At 42.1% G+C, this 26,959-nt stretch overlaps 1 protein-coding gene across 1 annotated transcript in view; it reads left to right on the top strand.

The window, feature by feature from the left end:
- The window catches only part of MAN1A2 (mannosidase alpha class 1A member 2), a 153,799-nt gene that overhangs the window by 92,534 nt on the left and 34,306 nt on the right, over positions 1-26,959 (top strand). Inside the window, exons 6-8 of the mRNA XM_054399609.1 lie at positions 6,181-6,275; positions 10,585-10,708; positions 11,122-11,215. Of these exons, the coding sequence (XP_054255584.1) occupies positions 6,181-6,275; positions 10,585-10,708; positions 11,122-11,215 (313 nt within the window). The remainder of the gene's footprint in view (positions 1-6,180; positions 6,276-10,584; positions 10,709-11,121; positions 11,216-26,959) is intronic.

The following is a 26,959-nucleotide window of genomic DNA, read 5'->3' as shown; positions in this document are numbered from 1 at the left end:
GCACCAAAGCTAAAGTTAAAGGTGAATTGTATCAGCCTTAAATCACTTCTATCCTCAGAAAGGGTAAGAAGCAGGACCCTGGGAACTATAGGCCAGTCAGTTTTACCTCAATCCCTGGGAAGGTGGTGAAGCAACTCTGCTGGAAAACTATTCCCCAGCCCATGAACAAGGTGATTGGGAGGAGCCATCATGGATTCACATATGAGAAGTCATGCTCAACTAATCTTGAGAATCTATGATGATATCAGCAGCTTGGAAGAGTAAGAGAGGGCAGTGAATATTGTCTGCCTTGGCTTCAGTAAGACTTTTAACACTGTTTCCCATAAGAGTCTCACAAAGAAGCTGGTGACATATGGGCTGAATGGGCAGATAATGAGGTAAATTGAAAACTCTCTGAACATCCAATCTCAGAGGGTGATGGTGCAAAATATAGTTGGAGGCCAATAACTAGTGGTGTATACCAGGTGTCAGTACTAGGTCCAGTCCTGTTCAACACCTTTGTAATGATCTGGATGATAAGACAGAGAGTCCCTACAGCAAGTTTGCTGGTAATGGAAAACTGGGAAGAGTGGTTGATACACCAGAGCAGCACGCTACAGCCCAGAGGGTTCTCAGAAGCCTGGAGAGCATCATACAATTCAGTGAGGGCAAGTGCAAAGACCTAACCTGGGGAGGAACATTATGTGCTAGAGACTGACCATCTGGAAAGTAGCTTTGTGGAACAGTGACAAACGCTGAGTTGACCATGAGCCAGCAATGCGATGGAGAAGAGAAGGCTCAGGGGAGAAACTCATTCATGTATGCAAATATCGGAAGAGAGAAAAATAAGGAAAGCAGAGCCAGTTGACACCATGGCTGTTTTAAGTTTACTCCATAGACCAGATTCAGGTTGATTCCTGTTTCCTTAACACTGGTCTTAGACTGTTTGTACCCATTGCCCCTTGCCCTATCACTGAGCACTACTGAAAAGCGCTCAGCCCTGTTCTCTTGACCTCCACCTTTTAGATGTTGGTAACAACTGAGAAGATCATCTCTCAGTCTTCTCCAGGCTAAAGAGCTCCAGGTCTCTCAGCCTCTCTTTCTAAGAAAGATGCTCCAGGTCCCTCAGCATGCTCACGGCCCTCTGCTAGACTCTCTCCAGTAGTTCCCTGTCTCTTTTGAAGCAGAGGAGATCCTCCCTTGACCTGCTGGCGGCTTAATGCATCCCAGCATCATACTCACCTTCTTGACTGTGAAAGCACATTGCTGGCTTGTGCTGTCAGCAAAACCTGGTTTAGAAGAAACAAACAAACAAACAAAAAAAAAACCAACAACAAGAAAGAACAAACAAACAAAAGAAACAACAAACCAACCAAAACTACAAAACAAACAAACAAAACCTGCTCTGTGATAAATAACTATATTGTCTGATGCCAGCCCGTTATTGAAAAGTAGAGCCTGAGGCATTTACTGTTTCTCTTATGGTAAGTCTGAAACTTAGTGAGTGAAATCACATCAGTGAGCTCAGTGGAGTACTGCAGTCTTATCCACCACTGCTCACTACATTTCTTTCTTTTCCCTACATTCTCCAAATACGCTTTTCTGGCCACTTTGCTCTTACAAAAACCTATGTAGCTGTATCTCAGTTCTCGTTCCAGTGCAAAGGAAAGCACTGTAACAAGCCCTAGGTGGGATTGTCATCTCGTAGCAGCAGTGAAATGAGACAGAGATGGCAGCAGGAGGAAGAAAAGGCACATCTTCAGACAATTTTTTAAGTGCTTCCTTGCATTCAGTCTTGAATGAGACAGGGCTGTAGAAAGATGTAGTTTTACTTTCTGATGCTAAATCAGAGTTTAACCCAGCAGAGGGTTGTCTCTGCTCACAGCAAGTTTTTGCAGATATTGCTAGTGTGGTTGGTCTCAACTAGGAGCTACTGCTGCCACCCTGATGCTCTGGTTTGCCCCTAAGCTCAAATGGCTGGCAGAGTGATTGCCTTGCTTTAACTGTCCTCCTGTAGATCCATGCACATTTAGAACAGGTTGATCTTTACTTCATACACTCTTACTGAAAACTGCTTCCAGCACTACAGATTGTTCCCCGAATGCTGAGTATTTCAAATTGATTAAAAGCTGGATAATGGTATGTAACACGAGCCAGCGTGTGGACAGGTGGCCAGGACAGACACCAGCATTTTGGCCTGTATCAGGAACAGTGAGACCAGCAGGATTGTGCCCCTGTGCTCAAAAGTGATCATAGAATCATAGAATCAAGAAGGCTGGAAGAGACCTCAAAGATCATCGAGTCCAACCTGTCACCCTAAACCTCATGACTATCTAAACCATGGCACCAAGTGCCACGTCCAATCCCCTCTTGAACACCTCCAGGGATGGTGACTCCACCACCTCCCTGGGCAGCACATTCCAATGGCCAACCACTCTCTCTGTGAAGAACTTTCTCCTCACCTCCAGCCTAAACCTCCCCTGGCGCAGCTTGAGACTGTGTCCTCTTGTTCTGGTGCTGGTTGCCTGGGAGAAGAGACCAACCCCCTCCTGCCTACAACCTCCCTTCAGGTAGTTGTAGACAGCAATGAGGTCACCCCTGAGACTCCTCTTCTCCAGGCTAAACAGTCCCAGCTCCCTCAGCCTCTCCTCATAGGGTTTGTGCTCAAGGCCTCTCACCAGCCTCGTTGCCCTTCTCTGGACATGCTCCAGCAATTCAACATCTTTGAGACCATACCTTGAGTACTGGCTTCAGTTTTGGGGTCTTCACTACTGGAAAGACATTGAGGTGCTGGAGCAGGTCCAGAGAAGAGGCAGTGAAGGTGGTGAAGGACCTAGAGAACAGGTCTTGTGAGGAACAGTTGAGGGATTTAGTGTTGTTTAGTCTGGAAAAAAGGAGACTTCATGAAGGGAAACCTTGCTCTCTACAACTCCCTAAAAGGAGGTTGAAGTAAGGTAGGTGTTGGTTTCTTCTGTCTAGGAACAAGTGACAGCATGAGAGGAAATGGCCTAAAGTTGCTCCAGGGGAGGTTTAGGTTGGCTGTTAGAAGAAACTTCTTCACTGAAAGGCTTCTCAGATACTGGAACAGGGTCCCCAGGAAGGTGTTTGAAGCCCCATCCCTGGAGGTGTTTCAGAGATGCAGAGATGTGGTGCTGAGGGACATGGTTTAGCACCAGACTTCATAGAGTTAGATAATGGCTGGACTCAATGATCTTAATAAGGTCTTTTCCAAATGAAATGTATTTTATTCTGTTTTCTATTCTATTCTGAAAATTGTTACATTCTTCTACTGAGGATGTTTCTAGGGATGTTCACCTACTGAATATTCTTACCTTAATGTTTCCATATTTTATTAATGAATAATAAATACAATCATGTATAGTGTTTCCAGAGGGTGCAGGATCCAAAAGCAGTTCATACCATAAATGTGCTATGTGACATTTAATTGGGAATCTTAATTCTGGTCTGGATTAGGTGTTGGAACTTGTCTGTGCTGTAGATGAGCTCCTTGTAGATTACTTCTTGCAGATAGTTCTACCTGGTCTTGACCCATCTACTGCTAAGAATTCAGCATGATTTTTTGACATACATTTATATATGCAAATTGGATAGTTTATATATAACTGGGTCAAGATAGGTCTTTTAGTTCCCTTCAGGGTTTCTTTTTTCCCAGTTACTGTAGCCTCTGTGTTATGCTTTTTATACTAGGCCTTCCTATTTTCATAGAACCATTAAGGTTGAAAAAGACCTCTAAGATCATCAAGTCTAACTGTAATTCAATACCACCATGTCCACTAACCCATGTCCTGAAGTGCCATGTCTACACAGTTTTTGAACACCTCCAGGGATGATGACTTCACCACTCCCCTGTGCAGCCTGTTCCAATGCCTGACCACTCTTTCAGTAAAGAAGTTTTTCCTGATATCTAATCTGAATCTGACACAGATCGTGGCCACTTTAACTTGGTTCTTTATTTAAGGTCAGAGTGTTAGCTGAATTTTACATAAATTTTTTACATGTTTTCCTCAAAGACTGTCTCCTATCAGTATCTTTGCTAAAAGTCATTCAAGTCATATTCCCTCTTTTCTTTCACAGTTCTATTAAATCATAATCTGAGGTGTTCTCTTTTTAAGTTTAGGCATATCCCATTTTCCTCATTTAGAGTAGCTCTGTAAAAGTTATTTCTCCTGGCTCATTGCTTTCAGCTCCACCTCCATCTTTCCAAACTCCACTGCATCAAATAGAATTGGATGTCATCTTTAATATTCTATTCTGGTTTATTTCGTGTCTCAGTAGTCATCTCCTCAAGTATTAAGATCTTGATCTTTTTCCACGTTCATATGAAAAAAGTGTGAATGTCCTCATTTGCTTATTTTTTTCAGCTACTTTTCAACTTCCTTCTCCAGTGAGCATCTCTTCAGGTTTTCTCTCTTACACTTTACAAAATGGAGAAATTTCTTTTAAACATCTGACAGACCTGTCCTGTAGTCCTTTTTAAAGCTCTTATTCTTCTTAGTTACAGAGGATTGGTCAGGTAGTTGATGGCAAGAGAATCATAGAATATCTGAAGGTGGAATGGACCAATAAGAGTAATGGTGCTGGTGAAGGTTCTAGAGAACAGGTCTTGTGAGGAGCAGTGAAGGGAACTGGGGTTGTTTTGTCTGGAGAAAAGGAGGCTGAGGGGAGACTTTCTCACTCTCTGCAACTCCCTGAAAGGAGATTCTAGTGAGCTGGGTGCCTCTCTCTTCTCCCTAGTAGCAAGCAGTTGGATGAGAGGAAATGGGCTGAAGTTGCACTAGGGCAGGTTTAGATTGGCTATTGGAAGAAATGCCTTCACTGAAAGAGTTCTCAATGACTGGAACAGGCTCCCCAGGGAGCAGGTCGAATCCCCATGCCTGGAGGTGTTTCAAAGCCACAAGAGGATGCTGGGGGATGTGGTTTAGCATCAGACTTGGTAGAGTTAGATCATGGTTGGACCTGGTGATGTTAAAGGTGTTTTCCAACCAAAAGGGTTCTATGATTTATTCAGATCCAATGCCCTGCTCCTTGCTAGGCTACCTAAACCAAAACCGTGTGACTAACAGCATTGTCCTGATGCTCTTTGAATGACGCCAGGCTTGGTGCTGTGATCACCTTCTCAGTGAAAATCTTTTTCTTGATATCCAGTCAGAGTTTCCCATGACACAGCTTCATTCCGTTTGCTTCTACGCTGTTGCTGGTCGAGAGAGAGAGAATGCTTCTCTGTATGTCTGTATTGCATAAGGGGCACAGTAGCTTTTTTTTGTTACATACTCATACAGTTCTTCAAACTGCTGAATAACATTGTCTCCAAATTAAGGAGGTACTTTTGCAGAAATGTAGTGAATACTGGCAATGCTTTAATTAAAATGTATGCTAGCTGGTAAAAACAGTTCTATGTCTTCTATGTCAGCAGCATGTATCTATCAAATATGCCTTTTTGGAAAAGATGCTTCCCGTAGGTTTAGAAGGAACTTTCCCCCACTTGCTCATTTAACTGATAAACATTAGGCTCCTAATAAGGCTATTACAGGTTTATGTTTCAAAAGTAGGTAGGAACAACACTAGAAATGAAAGAGATTTCATCCCATCAGTAATTTCCATGAGTAATCAGACTTGAGAGGGAAGATTAAGCCTATAATTATTTTTCTTATGCATTATCAATGAGGGAAAAGCAACAGGAAACTGTGTATGTGTGGGTTTTGCATAGATGGTGTTCATGAAAGAGTAAGAATTCTATCTGCACTATATATCTTGTTATAAAGCAATTGGAAGTTTGTAAAAGTTAAAATATTTGGTGGAGAGGGGGAGGGTTCTCTTGATTTTTAGCTACAAAATATAAAGTATGGCTTAAAGACTGCTTTAGAAAGCACTTGAAATTCCTATTATTGGTGGAGGGAGGTGGGAGGAGAATTTATGTTCTTCATTAATAGGAACCTAAGCACTATTGCTGGGGAGCACAGAAGGAAAGGAATGAAAATGACAAGGTTTCTTTTCATGTTAAAATCTTAATGCAATTTATAAGGTGAACAAGTAGAAAATAAATGATAACTTAATCTATTCTTTATGATGTAAAGCTTTTCTAGTACAAAGAGCTGGGTGGGGAAAGGAAATTTTAGTCTCTGTAGCTCTTGGAGATAAACCAGACTTTGTAACTGTTTGCAATTGATCCTGCTATCTTAGGTTTTCAAGATCAAAGCTGTGCAGCTGGCAGGAAAACTTCTTCCAGCCTTCAACACACCTACGGGTATACCATGGGCAATGGTGAATCTGAAAAGGTAATGAATTTTCTTTTGTGAGGAAGTGTGTTCCTCCCTTTAACTTCAAACTCATAATGGCCTACGTCAGTTTTGGTTAGCAGTGGAACTGCACAAAGTGCAGACAAGCTGGCATTTCTGACACTTTACAGAATCACAGTATGGTAGAGGTTGAAAGGCACTTCTGGAGATCATCTAGTCCAACCTCCCCTGCTAGAGCAGGTTCATCTAGAGCAGGTTGCGCTGAAATGTGTTCATGCAGGTTTTGAAAATCTCCAGAGATGACTCCACAACAGCTCTGGGCAGGCTGTTCCAGTGCTCTGGCACCCTCAAAGGGAAAAAGTTTTTCCTTACGTTTGAGTGAAATCACCTGTTTTCTAGTTTGTGCCCACTGGCCCTTGTTCTGTTACTGGGCACCACTGAAAAAAGCCCAACCTTATCCTCTTGATCTCCACCTTGTAGATATTTATATGCGCTGAGAACGCCCCCTCTCAGTCCGCTCTTCTCCAGCCTAACGAGCGCCAGGTCCCTCAGCCTCTCCTCACAAGAGAGATGCTGCAGTTCCCTCTGCATCTTTGAGGCCCTCTGTTGGACTCTCCCCAGCAGTTCTGTCTCTCTTGAATTGAAGAGCTGAGAACTGGACATAATACTCTAGGTGTGGCCTCACCAGGGCAGCGTGGAGGGAGAGGAGAACCTTCCTTAACCTGTTGCCCACATTCTTCATGTGCCCCAGCATACCACTGGCATGTTATGTTGAACTTGTCTACCAGGACTCCCTGATTGTTTTCCACACAATTTTCTGAAAAATTTTAATGGAGTTCAAAGCATTCTAACTAACTAGCTGCAATAAATTGTGGGCATGATTTTTTTCTTGTGATTCTGCAAGAATTCCACATGCCATTGGAATATACCCATATATATATATACTATTATTATAATGTGGTAATCTTAAAGGTCTTTTCCAACCCAAACAGTTCTATGATTCTGTTTAGAATCGTTGATTGATCAGTTTAGTCATTGATTGTTTAGTCATTAAAGAAGCTATTAAAAAAAAGTCATGTCTGCAGGATGTGGTTAAACCTACTGGGGTTTATGTACTATGCTACCTTCAGAGAACTCACAGTGTTTGAGAAGATGATGGGACACTGAAGACGTTATTCCATTTTACAGTTCAGCTTAGGTATAGAAGTTAGTGTGCTGAAGTCCACTGTGGTCCATGAAGATGGATAGGTTCCTTTAGATGACTGCTCAGGTCAGACACTGAACTTACATGGTCTGTATTGCCACTTGGAAAAGAATTGCCATGCCTAATTGATCTTGTGTTGATTGTTCAGTGCTTGGCTACCAGCTAAGTTGAAGGACATGTCTAGATTGTGTGTACACTTAAGCAATTCAGGATGGTAAATAGCAGACAGTTTTTGAATCATTGTTTTCCTTCTAGAGATGTTTGCTGCACTTTGTTAGACTGTGTAGAGGTTTAGAACTAGTTTTGAGGCTTTACATGTCTTTTTGTAATTGGGAAATGATCCTCCATTTGCTGTCAATAATTTAATGAAGATCATGGAGCTGTGGTTTGCCCTTAAGTTCATGCAGGACCTCACCATCCTTGCCTGGTTTTCTCAGCTTTGCCTGTGCTGCAATTTTCTCTCTGAGGCCACGTATTTGACCTCTGTACAATTAATACTGTACTGAATACAGTATTCATTAATACTGGCGGAAGTTCTGCACAGCATTTTTTTTTCTCTTTATTATCTTTATCAATGATCTGGACAGGGAGGTTCAGTGCACCCTCAGTAAGTTTGCACAACACTAAGCTGGGAGGGAATGCTGATCTGCTTGAGGGTAGGCAGGGTCTACAGAAGGATCTGGACAGGCTGGATCAATGGGCCAAGGACAGTTGTATTGAGATTCAACTAGACCAAGTGCCAGGTCCTGGTTGTGTCACAACAGCGCCATGCAACACTCCAGGCTTGGGGCAGAGTGGCTTGAAAGCTGCCCAGCAAAGAAAGCCCTAGGGGTGCTGGTTGTCAGCCAGCTGAAGATAAGCCAGTGTGTGCCCAGGTGGCCAAGAAGGCCAACAGTATCCTGGCCTGCATAAGGAATAGTGTTGCTCTCAGGACCAAGGAAACGATTGTCTCTCTGGACTCTGCACTAGTAAGACCGCACCTTGGTCCTGTGTTCAGTTTTGGGGCCTTCACTACAAGGCACTGATGCACAGGAGTACATCCAAAGTGCAAGGAAGCTGGTGAAATGTCTGGAGAACAGGTCTTGTGAGAAGCAGCTGAGGGAACTGGGGTTGTTTAATCTGGAGACAAGAAGGCTGAGAGGAGGCATTCTTGCTTTCCAGAACTTAGCAAAAAGGAGGTTGGAGCAAGGTGGGAGTTGGCCTCTTCTCCTAAGTAACAAGTGATAGGATGATAGGAAGTGGCCTTAAGTTGCACCAAGGGAGGTTTAGGTTGCATAATAGAAGAAACTTTTTCACTGAAAGGGTTGTCAAAGATTGGAATGGACTCTTCAGGAAGGTGGTTGAATCCCCATCCCTGGAGGTGTTTCAAAGATGCAGGTGTGATGTTGAGGGACATGGTTTAGCATCAGACTTCATAGAATTAAATAATGGCTGGACTCAATGATCTTAAAAGGTCTTTTCCAAAGGGGACAATTCTGTGATTATGGTTTACTCAGTCTTGTGGGGTTTTTTTTTTCCAGTTTCATACGGTTTATAATTCCTTATTGACTTTTTTTTTTTTTTGCTTTGTTTAGCCTGCACTGTGCTTCTACTACATTTGAGGGACCCCAGTGGCTGTACTCTAGGCAGCACAGGCATCTGGTTCACTGGACTGAGCAACATAGGTGGGGAGTCGTAAGAAGCTGCATGCAGTAGATGCATGAAAACTTACCAGTGAAATGTGGAGGTGGATCATATCAGAGCACAGCCAGGCAGGATAAAGGAGGAGGATTTTCAGTAGTCAGAGGGGGAAGGATTGGAGTGCCAAAAATTTCCTGTGGGCTGGTATTGCTTATCCATTTGTTATGTCAATGTCTTGGAGAACCAGCCAGCATCACAGCAAAGAATAGTGGCTGGTATGCCAAAGTGATAGTAGTAGGCATATATACATGAACACTTAACATGAGGCTTACAAAGACAAGACCTGAAAGAAGTGGTTGGGCATTGGAACAGGCTGCCCAGGGAAGTGGTGAAGTTGCTGTTCCTGGAGGTGTTCGAAAAAGATATAGACCAGGGTGCTTTGGAACATGGTTTAGTGGGCATAGTGGCAGATGGTTGGTTCTGATGATCTTAGAGGTATTTTCCAACTTCGATGGTTGGATTCTATGATTCTAAGTATTTGAAAAATTGTTGACTTGTGTTTTATTATATTTTGTATTCATAAGGAAACAATTTTCTCTTTTTATGAGGCTCATCCTCAGAAAACCCTGAAACAATCCATGATTTTGTCTGTGTTCTGTAAACAGTGGTTACTATAATTTAAAAGGTGTTTTTCTGTCTCAGCTAAGAGCTAGAAGTGCTGCTCCATAACCAACACTTTTCCTTTACCTTTCCTTTTTGTAATTTGTAGTTTAAAAATTAAGTGAGAAGGCATTCCTAATTGATTGTAATTGTGCTGATAACTGAAGTCTTTTGTGTGATGAAGTAGAAGTAATCTCCAGGAAAATGTATTTAGCTTCAGAAATTAAAAGACACTATCCTGAAAGATGATGAAAACTCCCAATTTAGATTAAACTAGAGGTCATTTAGAAGTTACAGCTTAGCAAGATGATATCTTTTGTACTTGATAAGAGGTATGGTATTTTCTGTTGATTCTTTATGGGAGCCTGAGGAACTCAGAAAATTCTGCCTGCATACTGGTTTCTTATACGGATTCTGGTAGGACCCACTCCCATCCTCCTCAAGTGTCTAACATTCACTTGAAGCTATCCCATAGAAGTAAAGGGACTGCAACAGGTTTTTGGCAGAACAATGAAGCAAAGTACACACATCTTGTCTGGTAATTGTTTTTGATTCTTACTCATAGGAACATATAATGAATAAATACTGATCAAGATTGGACCCAGTGTTAAGTTGTTATATTCCTGTGACATCAAGATATTCTGTCTTTTAATAACAGAACTTTTTGTTGATAAGGTTATTGCTCTTTATTCCAAAAAGACCCAACCAGTGAACCAACTGGCCATCAAATGGCAGCTCCTATCATCTTGAATATGGGTTAATATTTTGCTGTGGTGGTTGACATTAGTGCTGTGCACAGTAATTCTGATTTTTTTGTTGTTGTTGTTTTCTCCCTTTTTTTCCTGCCTATTTGTTGGAATTCAGTGGTGTGGGTCGAAACTGGGGCTGGGCTTCTGCTGGCAGCAGCATCCTCGCTGAGTTTGGAACTCTGCATATGGAATTTGTACACCTCAGCTATTTGACAGGGGACCCTGTATACTACAACAAGGTGGGTCTCAAATTCAGGTTTTTATCATACAATTATGCAATTCTCTTTTATACTGTTTCATCAGAAACTGCATTAAAGGGAAGTACTTTCTAAATTGAATTCAATTTGCATTCTTGATAGCAGATAATTTTTTTCTGTTACCAGAGAGGTGACTTCGGCAAGTAGAAATTTCTGACTGCACAGTGTTTTTTTAATCTATTTCTGCATACATTTAAGAATTATAATTTTTAAACATGTTTATATGAGCAGTCCTTTAAAAATAAAAGTATCCTAATTTGCAAGGAGCCCTCGAGAAAGCTTCTGGCTTCAGAATAAGAATAAAAAAAAAGGAAGAAGAAGAAAAGTGCATTTAACTATGTGCAGAGAGCAGATGAATGTTGTTAGTGGTGATCTTCATTTTTTATTTAATTTAGGTCATGCACATTCGGAAGTTACTTCAAAAAATGGATCGTCCTAATGGACTTTATCCAAATTATTTGAATCCAAGAACAGGCCGGTGGGGTCAGCGTAAGTATTTTTATTTTACTCATTCCTAATTAAAGTTCTGCTTTTTACTTTATTGCTGAGCTGGAGATCAGAAAAATTACTTTGTAGGATGAGAAAGGCATTGCTTGGAAACAGGCAACATGGGAGGATTGCTTAGACATGAGATCTCCTGAAGCCAGTTGTTGCCTGTTACACTTTCTGAAGTCAGGCAGATCAGCTTTCTGAAGCAGCTTCCTACTAAATCTGATTTCCATCCTTACTTCTGTCAGTCAATAAAACCATCATTCATAAAGTATGAGGCGGAAAAGAGTTTAATTATTTTAAGTTTGTTCTGGGTTTTGTTCTGCACATCATCTGGGAAGTGGATTACTGTAGGGTAATATAGAAGTGACGCATGTTTGTAGTGGTTAAATTTGAGCTCCTTCCCTTGGTGTTAGGGACTGACATTTTACAGGCATCATTCTTCTGTCTAATGGCATGATGAACCTCAGTATAGATCCTGCAGGTATCAATCTATGTTTCTTGTTTTAAAAATGGAATGAAAATACTAGGCTTATTGCTCACAATGTAACTGGAGAGAGAAAACACAAAGACAGATAGGTGAACATGATTCCTTTTCTTGAAGTGGTTCTTCTATCCAAAATTGAGTGGTTTAGTGCTTTCATAGTGAATGTGATAAAAGAGAATCTCAATCTTCAAGGCTTCTGTTCTTATTTTATGAATGCAGGTTTATTAAGGAAAACCAAGCAATATGATCTATTTCTAGTCCTGTTTGAGTTCATTGACAGATTATGGGGATTTCAAGAGTTGGATGTATATATCCATAGAATCCCAGAATGGTAGGGGTTGGAAGGCTGCAGGTTGAACGCTGCTAGAGCAGGTTCCTCTAGATCAGGTTGCACAGAAATGCGTCCAGGTGTCAGGGTTTAGAAAGTCTCCAGAGAAGGAGGCTCCACAACCTGTCTGGGCAGCCTGGTTCAGTGCTCTGGTACCCTCACATAACAGATTTTTTCCCTTGTGTTTTAGCGAACACTCCTGTGTTCTAGTTTGTACCAGTTGCCCTTTGTCCTATCACTGGGCACCACTGAAAAATGCCCAGCCCCATCTTCGTGGCTCATGTCCACCAGAATGTGTTCTGGCTTGCAGACTGAGAATTTGCTTCTGACTTTTTAATCTGGTCTGTGAGGGAAACGAATGCAGCTGTCATTGCCATGGCTGTGAAAAGAGTTGTCTGCTCACATTGTTAACATCAAAATTCTCTCCAAAGCATCTAATATCTTTGAGTAAGGAGTGTCACTTTGAGACAGACATGTGGGACTGATGGGTTAAATTCTTCAGACAAATTTATGTTTAACAATGTGTTCAGTAAAAACAAAGTGAACAAATGCAAATATTCCCCTATTATTCATTCAAAAGATAGTTTTACCTTGTTCTGAAGTAAATTTTTAATTGCCTTTTTCTATTCCTAGGGAATTGCTCCTGCTACTTTTGTCAAATGTGGTATAATCCCCAGGATTCTTTAGGGAATTATTGTCAGTTATAATAATAATGCTCAGAATTAAAAGCTCTTGGGAAGAAAATAATCCTGGTCACTGGGAATAAACATAGAGTGAAAAATTTAACTTGGCAGAAGTTTGAAGGAAGTGCACCTTACTCTTTAAATGAATTTTGAAAGATAATACATTTGAGACTAAAGTTTAGGATTACAGGGTGAGACCTGAGTTATTAGGATGAAAACATCTATAACTTCATAAAGCCTTTATTTTTTTTCTCCTGCTCTTTAGCCACAGACTTTTTATTTCCTGGAATTTGGTGATTGCTTATTTGGATTATTTTTCTTTTTCTTTTCTTTTTTTTTTATTAGCAAATAAGCTTTCTGGTGGTGTTTCTGAGATTTGCCAATGCAATAAGCATTTGTAAACCTAATATGGAAACTTTTGTGGTGACACGGTAGCAATTCGTAATTAAGTTTTTCCTTCTGCAAAGTAGGATGGAACAATGAGAACCCGTTGTATCCCTGATAAATCACTCTTCAGTGCATCTATTTGCAGAAATTTAAGACTTAAGAATTAAATTAATTCAAGAATTAGAATCATAGAATTATTAACATTGGAAAAGACCTCTAAGATCATCAAGTCCAACCACCAAACCAACACCACCATGCCCACTAATCCGTGTTCCGAAGTGCCATGTCTACACATTCTTTGAACACCTCCAGGGATGATGACTCTACTTCCCTGGGCAGCCTGCTCCAATGCCTGACTGCTCTTTCAGGAAAGAAATCTTTCCTAGTATCTAGTTTAAGCCTCCCCTGGTGCAACTTCAGGCTATTTCCTCTCATCACTTCTTACTATGAAGAAGGGACCAACCTGGCTATAACCCTCCTTTCAGGTTAATTAATTATTAATTTAATAATTTAGTTAATTTAAGAATGTTACATTACAGTAAAGGTACACATATACTGAAACACTGGACATAGGAGCTGGAACTGCTGAGGCTTAGACAGGAAATTTTCTTTGGATTCTTCTGATGAGATTGTGTCCTGCGTCACAAAAGTTGGTTAGATAAGGGTTATGCCTTCACACACTACATCTCAGTTCACTGGAGGACTTGTGTCAGAGTCCTTGATACTGACTTGAGTCACATTGTTTGTGTTAAAAGTAGGCAAGGTTTTCACATCCTCCACAGCTGGTAACTTCAAAAAGCATTGTGTTTGGCTTGTTTCATACTTCAGTGCTGGAAGGATTGAGACAACAGAAAAAGTACCAAAGTGTAACTTTTCTTCTTTCAGCTTCTGGGAAAGCTTTTCGTCTTTGCTGTGACCTTTAGTTTGCCACATCTTACCTTCTACAAAGTACTTTCTCTAGGTAGTCCCTGAGAACAATTTCAGATCTCTTTATTTGCCTAGATAGATGTAACTCCTGACTCTCACCTTTATGAGGTTTCTTTCTTTTTTTTTTTTTTTTTTTTTTTTTTGGTCCTTCTTTTTATTTTTTTTTCCCCTCCTCAAGACTTCTTTGGCTCAGTTTTAGTTAGGTTTTCTTTAAATAGTAGAAGATCACCTTAAGTGTATGAGAATGGAATTCAAGCCAGTAAGTCAGCTTCAATGGAGGCTCAACTTAAATGCCACTACACTAATGCACGTAGCATGGGAGTCCATGGAAAGACGAGGAACTGTTTGAGAGCTTGTGGATCAGGGTTAAAGGTGAAGCAGGGGCAAGTGATATCATAGTGGGGATCTGCTACAGACCTCTTGATCAGGAAGACCAGGTGGATGAGGCCCTCTATAGACAAATAGGAATGGCTTCACATACACAAGCCCTCAACCTCATGGGGGACTTCAGCCACCCCAATATCACACAGCAAGGCATCAGCAGTCCAAAAGGTTCCTTGAATAGATTCATAATATTTCCTCCTCCAAGTGGTAGAGGAGCCAACAGGGAAAGGTGCTGTGCTGGACCTTGTTCTCACCAACAATGAAGGGCAGGTTGGCAATGTGAAGCTCACGGGCAACCTTGGCTGCAGTGACAGTGAAATGGTTGAATTCGTGATCTTTAGGTCAACAAAGAGTGTGCATAGCAAGTTCACTAGTCTGGACTTCAGGAGAGCAGACTTTGAACTCCTCAAGGACCTGCTTTGTAGGGTACTGTGGTGTGCTGGTTTGAGGCCAGCCAGAACATCTCTTGCCCCGAAAGGGACAAAAGAATGAGACACACAAACAGATTGGAGAGTGATGGAAAAGTTTAAATGGAAAAGCAATTGGTGAAGCTACAGAAAACTACAAACTACAAAGCATAGTGGAAAAGAACATCCTGAAGCATACAGAACCCCCTCACAGAATTCCCAAAAGCTTCCCAGTCCTCCCTTCCTCCCACCTGAGGGTCTACCCAATCCCTCAGGGCTCTTCCTTCCCCCCTCTCCCACTGCTAGGCAAGTCTCAGGCTGGCCAAGTCTGAGACTGCCCCCCCTCCATTCTCCTCCTGGCATTAGGCCTAGACAGGCCTAAGAGGCCTGAGATACCCCCCGGCATTACCCGATAAGAGAGGACATCTCCCAGGGGAGCAGAGAGGGAAGAAAAGAGGAAGAGAATGACTCTGCAGATGGCTTTATAGGGCGCAGGATTTATGGGTAGAAATATGTCATTTCCTGTGTCCACCCCTATTGGGCGAGCACCCAGGACACCAGAGGTGTGTCTCATGCAGCAGTGGCAGGGGGCACCCAGCCTAAACTGCCACATGTGGGATAAAGCCCTGGAGGAGAGAGGGGCCCAAGAAAGCTGGTTAGTATTCAAGGATCACCTCTTCAAGCCCAGAAGCCATGCATACTGACAAAGTGGAAGGTGGGCAAGAATGCCAGGAGGCCTGCATGGATGAACAGGGAGCTCCTGGGCACTATTACCTGCAAAAAGAAAGCCTAGAAACAAGGAAAGGTAACCTGAGAGGAATACAAAGAAATTTTCCAAGCGGCCAAAGATCAGATCAGGAAAGCTAAGGCCCAGATAGAATTAAGTCTGGCTGGGAACATCAAGGGTAACAAGAAAAGTTTTAATAAGTACATCAGTGACAAAAGGAAGAACAGGGAAAATGTGGGCGCTCTCTGGAATGAAACGTGGAACCTGGTCACACAGGATATGGAGAAGGCTGAGCTAGTCAGTGACGTTTCTGCCTCAGTCTTCAATGGTAAGGACTCTAACAACACCATCCAGGTTGCAGAAGAGCAGGGACTGGGAGAACAAGGAATCTGCCCACTGTAAGAGAAGACCAGCTTCAAAACCAATCTAATGAAGGTGCACAAGTCCATGGGACCTGATGAAATCCATCCATGGGTCCTGAGTGAACTAGTAGAAGAAGTTACAAAGCCACTTTCCATCATATTTGAAAAGTCATGGTGGTCTGGTGAAGTTTTCTCTGACTGGGAAAGGGGAAACATAAGCCCCACTTTCAAAAAGAGAGGTAACAGGGAACTACAGGCCAGTCAGTCTCCCCTCGGTGCCATCAAGATAATGGAGCAGATCCTTCTGAAGACTCTGCTAGGGCACATGAAAATTATGAGGTGCTTGGTGGCAACCAACATGGCTTCACCAAGGACAAATCATGCCTGACAAATTTTGTGGCTTTTTATGATAGTGTCACTGCATCAGTGGATAAGGGGAGAGAGCAATAGATGTCATCTTCCTGGACTTGTGCAAAGCATTCAACACTGTCCCGCACAACATCCTGGTCTTTAAATTGGAAGGACATGGATTTGATGGATGAACCACTCAGTGGGTAAGGAATTGGCTGGATGGCCAATCTCAACATCTAAATGGAGACCTGAGAAGAGTGCAGTCCCTCAGGGATCAGTACTGGGACCGGTGCTGTTTAACATCTTTGTTGGTGATGTGGACAGTGGGACTGAGTGCACCCTCAGCAAGTTTGCCAACAACATGTGTGGTGTGGTTGACAGGCTGGAGAGGCAGGCCCACGCCAGCCTCGCGAAGTTCAGCAAGGCTGAGGGCAAGGTACTACGCCTAGGTCGGGGAAATCCCAAGCAGGAACACAGGCTGGGTGACAAGTGATTGAGAGTAGCCTTGCAGAGGAGGACTTGGGGGGGCTTGTTGATGAGGTGCTTGACTTGAGCCAGCAGCATGCCCTGGCAGCCTAAAAAGCTGCCAGTGTCCTGGGCTGCATCAAAAGAAGCATGGCCAGCAGGTCAAGGGAGGTGATTCTGCTTCTCTGCTCTTGTGAGACCCCCCACCTGTAGTGCTGCTTCCAGCACGGGAGTCCCCAACATGGACATGTTCTGTGCAACCTGCTTTAGGCAAACTTGCTTTTTAGGGTGTTGGACTAGACAATCTCTGGAGGTCACTTCCAACCCCCATCATTCTGGGATTCTGTGAAGTTATTGACACTATTTTGTCCTTAAAGTTTCAGTTCCTTTAAGACTGAGGAAAACAGTTAGAAAGAAACATGTTCTAACTACTCACATTAACCTGCAGTTAATTCTGTTAGCTTTTCATTTCACATGCTGAGTGGTTGATTTGATTTAAGCAATAAATTTCATTTCATTTTAGATTCTTATCAAAAACAGTGGCAGTGTTTTCTAGAGAAGCCTGTTAATAAGATAGCATATTAGATTTCAGAATTATAAAACTAATTTGTACTGAGGAAAAAAAATCTCTTTTTTAAAATGAAAATATGCTGAGAAAATTTAATTGTAATATGTATTTGCAAGCAGGTTAGGTGAGAATACAGACTAGAACAGCAATAACAAAGAAAATGTCAATCTGCATGTTACTGTCAAGTCAGGACACGCCACTCATGATTGCACATTTCAGTAAATTGCGTGTTCTACCAAGTTACTGTATTTCATCTGGAGCCAGACTCATCTCAGTGGTGCCCAGAGACAGGACAAGGGGCAGTGGACACAAACAGTAGGACAGGCAGTTCCATGTAAACAGGCAGAAAAGATTTTTCCTTTTGAGGGTGGCAGAGCACTGGAAAAGGCTGCCCAGAGAGGTTGTGGAATCTCCATCTCTGGAGGCCTTCCAAACCCACCATGGCATGTTCCTGTGTAGTTTATTCTAGGTGACCCTGATCTAGCTGTGGGGTTGAACTAGAGGATATTCAGAGGTCCCTTCCAACCCCTAGCATGCTGTGATTCTGTGATCTGATTCCATCACCTCTTGCAAGTAATGTTACTGAAGAGGAACTCGAATCACTCTGACTCCACATCTCGGTTTCTGCAATTAGGCTACCTATAAAGTTAGTTGTGTTGGTTACACAGAGAAAGTAGGTGGATATTAGACAATATATGGTATCCCTAAACAAGAGGATAGGCAGAGATACCTATTCCATGTTAGCCCTCTGTGTTTATTACACCTTAGCAGTATGTGAACACATTAAGAAGTTATGTAAAGTAAGCTCATAGGTGAATTTACTGTGCATAAGCTGACTGTTACAATTAGGAATGTGGTAGCAGATACTGAAATTACCGTCACTGAGTGCTGATGTGGTGAATGATCAGAGTGCAAGTCTATTCTACAGTGCTTTCACAGAATCCTAGAACCTTTTTGGTTGGAAAAGACTTCTTAAGATCATTTACTGTCATCAGGCTGTCAATCCAACACCACCATGCCCATTAAACCATGTCTCGAAGTGCCATGTCTGCATGTTCTTTTAACACCTCCAGGGATGGTGATTCCATCCCTTCCAATGCCTGAGCACTCTTTCATTAAAGAAAGGTGATTAGCCTGCCTTGTTACATCACCTTAGCACCTTTGGTGATATTCCCAGCTCTCTGCAGTTCTCTTCCACTGTTACTACAGAATAGATAGAGGAGCAGCCAAGGTGGTTGAAAGGGAGAGATGTATGTCCTCTGTTTCCCAGTTGTTTGTGCTGTAGACCAGCCTTTAAATTAACTAAAGGAAATGCCTTTGTGGCTCTGTGCATATTTCAGTTTCTTCAGGTAGTCTTTCATTTGCAGCAATAAAGGCTTAAACTAACTCAAACCAGCTTTACAATACACTTTGGAAAAGGCTGCTGAGGATTTCATTTGGATCAGATTTACATGCCCATTAAAATGGTGCAATTTTCACACGTAGGAAAAGCTATAAAAACAATTTTAAACTACTTTCACTAAACGACTGTAAATACTGGGTGAATATTCCTACATTTTTATGTCTGCCTGTGCAGCTGTTTTTAGGCTAATGCTCTTCGGCTTAGCTAGGTAATTAGCTGATTTGCTTAATTTAAACTCTTGCAGGTAATAGACAAACCATGAGTAATACACCTTAGCTGTTTTCATTTGTGATGTGTCATTCTATCAAATACATAGCATCACCTGTCTGTGTTTGTCAGTACTAAAAAAAAAAAGAAACCCAACAAAAACCCAAAACAAAAAAACCCACCCTATAGAAATGGCCCCTAAGGTCATCAAGTCCAACCGTCTAGCCAACACCAACATGCCCACTAAACTGTGTCCCAAAGTGCCATGTCTACACACTTTTTGAATCTTCCCAGGGATGGTGATTCTACCACCTCCTTGGGCAGCCTGTTTCAGTGTTTTGGAACAACTTCAGTGAAGACATTTTTTCCTAATATCCAATCTAAACCTCCCCTGGAACAACTTGAGGCCATTTTCTCTTGTCATGTCACTTGAAACTAGGGAGACCTGGCTCCACTCACCTGGCTTCAACCTCTTTTCAGGGAGCTGTAGAGAGTGAGGTCTCCCCTCAGCCTCATTTTCTCCAGACTTAACAACCCCAGTTCCCTCAGCCATTCTTCACAAGACTTGTTCTCCAGAACCTTCACCAGCTTCCTTGCCCTTCTCTGGACACACTCCAGCACCTCAATGTCTTTCTTGTAGTGAGGACCCCAAAACCAATACTCATGGTGTGGCCTCTCCAGTGCTGAGCCCAGAGGGAATTGTCCTCACTGCCCTCTTCCTGCTGGCTACATGTTGCTGATACAGGCCAGGATGCTGTTGTCCTTCTTGGCTTTCTGGGCACACACTGACTCATCTTGGGCTGGCTGTCAACCAGTACCCTTCGGGGCTTTCTTTGCTGGACAGCTTTCCAGCCACTCTGTCCCACCCCTGTAACATTGCATCAGGTTGTTGTTACCCAAGTGCAAGACCTTGCACTTGGCCTTATTGAACCTCATACAAATCGTCTTGGCCCATTGATCCAGTCTGTCTAGATTCCTCTGCAGAGCCTTCCTACCTTTGAGCAGATCAGTGCTCTCACCCAATTTGGTGTCAGTAAATTTGATCTAAATGTAGTGAACTTCATTAAAGACATTAAGGAAGGAAGTCCCTGCATCCAGCATCCTCCAAGGCCTGGGAGTTCTTTTTTCCCACCTATTGAATCCCAGCCAGTTACAAGTGTTTCCATTCCTGTCCCATCAATGTGGCTGCTGCTGTTGATTTTGTAGTTTTGGCCAGCAGTGAAGGTGAGGACATATCCTAGAGAGGTGCACACATACACTAACGTCATGTTAATGCCCACACAGTCTGCCACCAGCCATGCATAGTAATGCCACAACTCACATAAAATGTATGTGCTTGAACTCTGGAGTCCTTAAGCAGACATTGGCTCTGAGCATCTTGCATGGAGCATCTCTTTTACGAGGAGAGGCTGAGAGATACAGAGCTCTTGAACCTGGAGAACACCAGACTGAGAGGGAATCTTCCTGATGCTTGATCATTGTCTGAAGGATGAAGGCCAAGAAGAAGGGGCTGGGCTCTCTTCAGTAGTACCCAGTGACAGGACAAGGGGCAGTAGGTACAAACTGCAACACAGGAGGTTTTCCTTTTTCCTTATGTTTATATCTTTAAGGGTGCTGGAGCACTGGACCAGTCTTTCCAGAGAGGCTATGGAGTCTTCTCTGGAGATTTTCAAAACCTGCCTGGACATGTTCACATGCAGTCTGCTCTAAATGAATGTGCTTTAGCAGTGAGGTTGGACTATATGATCTCCAGAGATCCCTTCAAACCCCTACGAGTCTGTGATTCTGTGATTTTTCTGATACAGGTCTCCTATTCATCAGCTCATCCAGCTTGAAGTTCCACATAGACACACACACTCAAGATTAAATTCACTGGGAAAAACAAACACACATCGGAGTTCCAGTTGCAGCACCTGAATCTAGGGTCTTGCTGACCCAGTGTTTTCTCCAGATGCTGCCACTTGAATCTACTGGCTGGTGTGACCTGCAGCCCCTTTTTTGCAGGTCCTGGTACACTGACATTGCAACATACATCCCAGTCCCTCCAGTTACTGGTACCCAAATCTGCCTTACATGCCAGACTCTTCAGGTGCTAACACCAAGACTGCAGGCTCTGCAACTCATGGTCTCTTCTCCAGCTGCTGATATTTGCTCCTTACAGCACTCTCACAGAGGGTAGTAAGTAAGGTGCAAAAAATAAAGGATTTTAAAAGAATATGAAGGCAAACTATACTGGTAGAGTGCAGGGCTCAGACCAGCATGGTCATCCACAGCCTACTCACATGTTACCAAGGCCTTTTAAGCCACCTCCTGTCTACTTTCCTCTTACTAGTTCCTTCCTAGTCCATCCTGATTTCCCTCTTTGGCCCTAAATAGCCCATAGTAAATTATCTAAAGCCACAGGCCCTTTCTGCTGCTCCCATAAATATGTTTTGCAAGTCCCCTCAAGTATCTGCCCTAGAATAGACTGCTCAGAGAAGTTGTGGAGGCTCCAACCCTGAAGGTGTTCAAAGCCAGGTTGGATGGAGCCTTGAGCAACCTGATCTAGTTAAGAGGTAACCCTGCGCATGGTAGGGGGGTTGGAACTAGATGATCTTCAATGTCCCTTCAAACCCAAACCATTCTATGATTCTATGATCTCATAATGCTCATGACAATTATGCTTCCCCCTTCTTGTCATTGACAATGAACTGCAGCTTTCCGAGGCTGTGTCCAAGTTATTCCTTTAATGGCACATTGATCAGCTGAAGATTTCTGGTCTGTGTTACCACCTGTTAACCTGCTTGTTAATATCTGTGTGTTTAATGTACCATTTTCCTTGTCATTTGTTATTTCTTTTATACTAAATGCTTCTTACCCAGATAATTTAATGAAGAAGGTACTTGCCTGTTCTCCATATCCCCATGTGTGAGAATGTTCATGCTGAAATAAATCAGTATTTCAGCTGAAGGACACTGTCCTGGTAGTGAAAGTTCTATCAAATGTATGGGAAGAGTGGCTTCCTTGAATGCAAACTTCCAAAGGTGCTGCAAAGACTGATTAAAAAAAAAATCACTATTTGGATTTTTGTTGTTCACACTTTCACTGTTAAAATTAAGCAAGAAATAATTTGCGTTTTTCTTGGAGAAAAGGAGGCTAAGGGAAGACCTCACACTCTACAACCACCTGAAAGGAAGTTGGAATCAGGTAGGGGTTGGTCTCTTCTCCCTAGTAATCAGTGATAAGACAAGATTATATCACCTCAAGATTCACCAGAAGAGGTTCAGGTTGGCTATTAGAAGAAACTTCTTGACTGGAAACGTTCTCATCCACTGGAACAGGGTCCCTAGGGAGGCGGTTGAGTCCCCATCCATGAAGATGTTTCAAAATTGCAGAGATATTTTATCACCAGACTTCTTAGAGTTAGAAAATGGTTGGATTTGATAATCTTAAAGGTCTTTTCCAACTGAAACAATTCTATGATTCTATCTGTCTCTGGAAGATTAAAACCTGTGTGGATTGCAGGGTGAAGTGAATAGTAATGGAGAATAAAATGGTCTTTCAAAAGACTAAAGAAATACTGCAGATAAATATTTCAGGTGAAAATAGAATTGTAGCATGGACTGAACAGATTGATAGTCCAGTTATGGGTAGCAAGAGAGATGCTACCATTCCTTAGTTGGCCAGCTTAAGCTGCTAGTGTTCTTCTTTAACCATGGAGGTTCTTTGCATTTTCTCCTCCCCACAGATACTCTCACACTGTTTACTAGGTGCCTTGTTTAGCAGAAGTAGTCTCTGTTAATACCCCTCCCTGCTCTAGACAACGCTAAGAAACCAGCAGTGCCCAAAGCCACAAAAAAAACTTGTGAAATGTTGTGTCAAGTGCTGACGAAGCATCCATCACCTAAAAAGAAGTGATGGGAATTGTGTCAAGTAAGCCTGTGTCTTCCCAAAAGTATTTTACAAAGCTGTTGAGATAATTACCTTCAATTTGGACTTGTGGATAAGTGTCTCTAATACTTTAATTTTTAGGTGATGGTTTTTTTCCCCTTTGGCATAAGAAGTTTTAGTTTGTCTGAAATAGAAATGGTGCAGGATTCAAATAGTTATTTTTGTTTGTAGAAGTACTTGTAAAAGTAGTTCTTAGCCTGACTTCATCTTTGCATGTTTATACGATTCAGTAAGTAAATTTTGCTTCTGCTTTGTAGTTGGAATGTCAGTTGTAGAACTGGATATATGTAACCTGTGTGATGGTTAGTGAGGCTGAGGGGAGACCTGCTTGCTCTCTGTAACTCCCTAAAAGGAGACTGTGGTAGCATGGGCATTGGTTTCTTCTCCCTAGTATCAAGTGATAGTATGAGAGGAAAAGGCCACAAGTTGCATCAGGAGAGGTTTAGGTTGGATTTTAGGAAAAATTTCATTACTGAAAGAGTAAGGTCAGGCGTTGGAACAGGCTGCTCAGGGAAGTGGTTGGGTCACCATCCCTGGAGGTGTTCAAAAAATTTATAGACATCGATTGACAGTTGATGATCGTAGAGGTCTTTTCCTAACCTTATAATTCTATGATTCTGTCTTTTGTTTTGTAATTAGAATCTGTTCTGAATAGAAAATAAGCTTTGTAATCTCTGCTGGGGAATTCCCCTTGCCCTTTTGCTTTACAACCATGTACAAACATAATTAACTGTGTTCCTAGAAAAGGCTGCATTTGAATGTGTTTATTCATTAGTAACCAAGATAAATTTAACCTTAAAATTCTGTTTTAATGAGGTATAGCAGAGGATTGCATTAGAAGAAATATGCTTTTGGAAGTCTAGAATGTGAAGACATTTTGCTGGTGTGTTGAGCGAGATGCTGAAAAAGCTAAAAGCTTGTCTCAGTGTGTTAATGATTCTAGTGTTGTTGGAAGGTTAAACATGAATATGAATTGTGCTTTCAACAAGGAGTGTCTATAAATAATTCCTAAAGAAAGGATTTGGATATGGTGTAACTGGGTTTAGAAAGTGCTTGTGTACATTGCTGTGGAAAAGGATTAATATTTTATTTTGCTGTATGACCAGATTGTACTTTTAGAGCATGATCCTGGTGCAGAGTGTGTCAGTATCTAGAATTCCAAATCTGACCCACAGCAGTTTTAACATTTGGTCTCCTGTCTGTGAATTCAGTAAATTAATCTATATTAACAGAGTCCAGCATGTTTTGGGGTACTTCTTGACTTTATCACAGCTGTCTTCAAAGCCAACAATTTAAATTGTTTGGGGAGTTTGACACGTGTTACATGAGATTAAATGTTTGAGCTCCTGGGGAATCTCATTGTTTATTCAAGAATCACAGAATGGTAGGAGTTGGAAGGGACTTCTGAAGGTCATAGAATCCAACCCCCTGCTAGAGCAGCATCATGCAGAGTGAATCACACAGGATCACATTCAGGCAGGTTTGGAATGCCTCCAGAGAAGGTGACTCCACAACCTCTCTGAGCAGCCTGGTCCAGTGCTCCAACATCCTTAAAGGGAAGAATTTTTTTCCTGATTAAGTTTATGTGGAATCTCTTCTGTTCCAGTTTGTGTCCATTGCCCCATGTCCTGTACCTGGACATCTCTGAGAAAAGTCTGACTCCATTCTCCTGACGCTCACTCTTTAGGTATTTTTAAGCATTAATGAGATCCCCACAGTCTTCTCCATAGAGATCTTGATACTAGGATCTGTATATACCTAAAGTGTATTTTTAAACCGTTCTTGAAATACTCATATCTTACCAAAGGGAAACCTTTCAAAGTCCAATTACAAAGTTCTTTTTCAGCCTTATTACAGTTACTTCTGTATCACTTGTTGGAGGCTGTGCCAAGTTGCGTATAGCATTGCAGTTCTCTGGGCCTCTAATAGACTTGGGCAATATGTGACAGGCGGTTTCTTTTCATTCTGTCTGCCATATGTGAAACTTCTTATTCTGAGTTATGCTTGGAGATGTACCTTCTGGTGATCACATAAGAAATATTTCTTGTTTGGTGACATTGAAGGGAGAGGTTCTGTGGTGTTGTTTAGTGGACGTTGAATGTATGAGCCAGTGTGTGTTTAGGTGGCCAAGAAGGCTTACAAGCATCCTGGCCTGTATTTGGAATAGTGTAACCAGCAGGACCAGGGAAGTGATTTTCCTCCTGGACTCAGCACTGGTGAGGCCACACCTTATGTCCTGGCTACAGTTTTGGGGCCCTCACTATAAGAAAGACACGGAGGTGCTGGAGTGTGTCCAGAGAACAGCAACAAAGCTGGTGAAGGGTATAGAAAATAGCTGAGAGAACTGAGGTGTTTAATCTGGAGAAGAGGAGGCTGAGGGGAGATATTTTTGCTCTCTGAGGTTGTAGTGAGGTGGGTGTTGGTCTCTTCTCCCTAGTAACAAGTGATGGCCTCAGTATGTGCTGGGGGAGGTTTAGGTTGGGTATTAGGAAAGATTTAATTACTGAAAGAGTAGTCAAGTCCTGGAACAGGCTGCCTAGGAAAGCAGTGCAGTCACCATCCCCAGAGGCGTTCAAAGAATGTGTTGACATGGCACTTTAGGGTGTCATTTAGTGGGTACGGTGGTGGTGGGTTGATGGTTGGGCTGGATGATCTTAGAGGCCTTTTCTAATGCTAATGATTCTCTGAGAGCCTGTTGTAAGATACCAAATCAGAACACCCCTTCGACAGTTCAGAATCGTAAACTACATTCAAATTGTCTCAACCCACGACTGCATTCCATTTGGTTCTAACAACATGAGTAACCTAATTATATGCTTTAGCTGGGCTGGATACACTTGCTGGACTCTTTCAAATTATTTCTGCTGTCATTACACACACTTGATTTGTCTATGTTTGAGAGTTTTAGTCTTTAGTTTGATAATCACTACAGTCCTAAGAAGACATTTTGCTTCATTTTATTATATAAGGAACCATATTGCTCAACGCTTTCCATTAAGTGATTGTATTTTCATTTTCTTGTAGCTGCCAAGCTCCCAACTCTTCCAACTGGAATATTCTGTCTGCCTCAAGCTGTTTTGTTTGGTTTTTTAGACAGTTGGCAAAAATACTTCAGCCATTTCTAAACACACCTAGAGGTGGAATGTCATTCTACCCAGATAAAAGTTTTTTTCTAAGCCTACAGTTAACAAGCTTAAGAATCATCACACTTTGCATATAAAATACTGTGAGAATAATTTGTTTCAAGATTGCTTGAGGAGAAAATTATCCACGTTTTTCTAAGACTTTGAAAAAACATTAACATCTACTTTCTCCATATGGAGTATTTAAAGTTCAGCTGCTACATTCTCACACGTTCCCAGGCTGGGAAGAGCCGAGCTAGATTTTTCTTGAAGTCTGTTGTGGCACAAGACAGTAGAGCAGGAAGCACTGTCTGTTCAGCTGTCTCCTAACTTATAAATGCTTGACTTTGCAGCCTTGACTGTTCTTTAAATATAGTTCCCTTGTAGAATCATTTTGGTTGGAAAAGACCTTTAAGATCTGCAAATCCAACCCAAGCAGACTCTACCAAGTCTGCTGCTAAACCATGTCCCTCAGCACCACACCTCTGCATCACTGAAGCACCTCCAAGGACAGGGATTCAACCACCTCCCTGGGGAACTATTCCAGTGTTTGAGCACCCTTTCAGGGAAGAAGTATCTTCTAATAGCCAACCTAAACTTCCCCCTGGTGCAACTTGAGGTCATTTCCTCTCATCCCATCACTTGTTATTAGAGAGAAGAGACCAGCACCCACTTAGCTACAACCTCCTTTCATGTAGTTGTAGATGTGACAGCCTGCATGTTTTCAGAAAAATTGTCATGCTAGTAATGTGTTCCTTAGTGATAAATGATTCATATCTGACTACAAATTGCACCTCCACTTTCCTTTATCAGGGCTGCCTCTGCTGCAGTTAATTTACAAGTGTTTGCACTTCTAAGCCCTCCACAGTGGCTTATGGGTTCCTTAGGTGGAATTTCCACTGTGAATTGCAGCAGCTGCAATTTTCAGGACCTCAGCTTTCTGGATTAAAGGATTAGATAGGCAGCTTGCACCTATTTAGAGCAGCTGAGGGGGCACTGAGCCCAAA

This window comes from Indicator indicator, chromosome 1 (assembly GCF_027791375.1).
Source record: "Indicator indicator isolate 239-I01 chromosome 1, UM_Iind_1.1, whole genome shotgun sequence".
Taxonomy (NCBI): Eukaryota; Metazoa; Chordata; class Aves; order Piciformes; family Indicatoridae; genus Indicator; species Indicator indicator.
The sequence above is the reverse complement of the archived record's forward strand: the minus strand, read 5'-3'. Positions and strand labels throughout refer to the sequence as shown.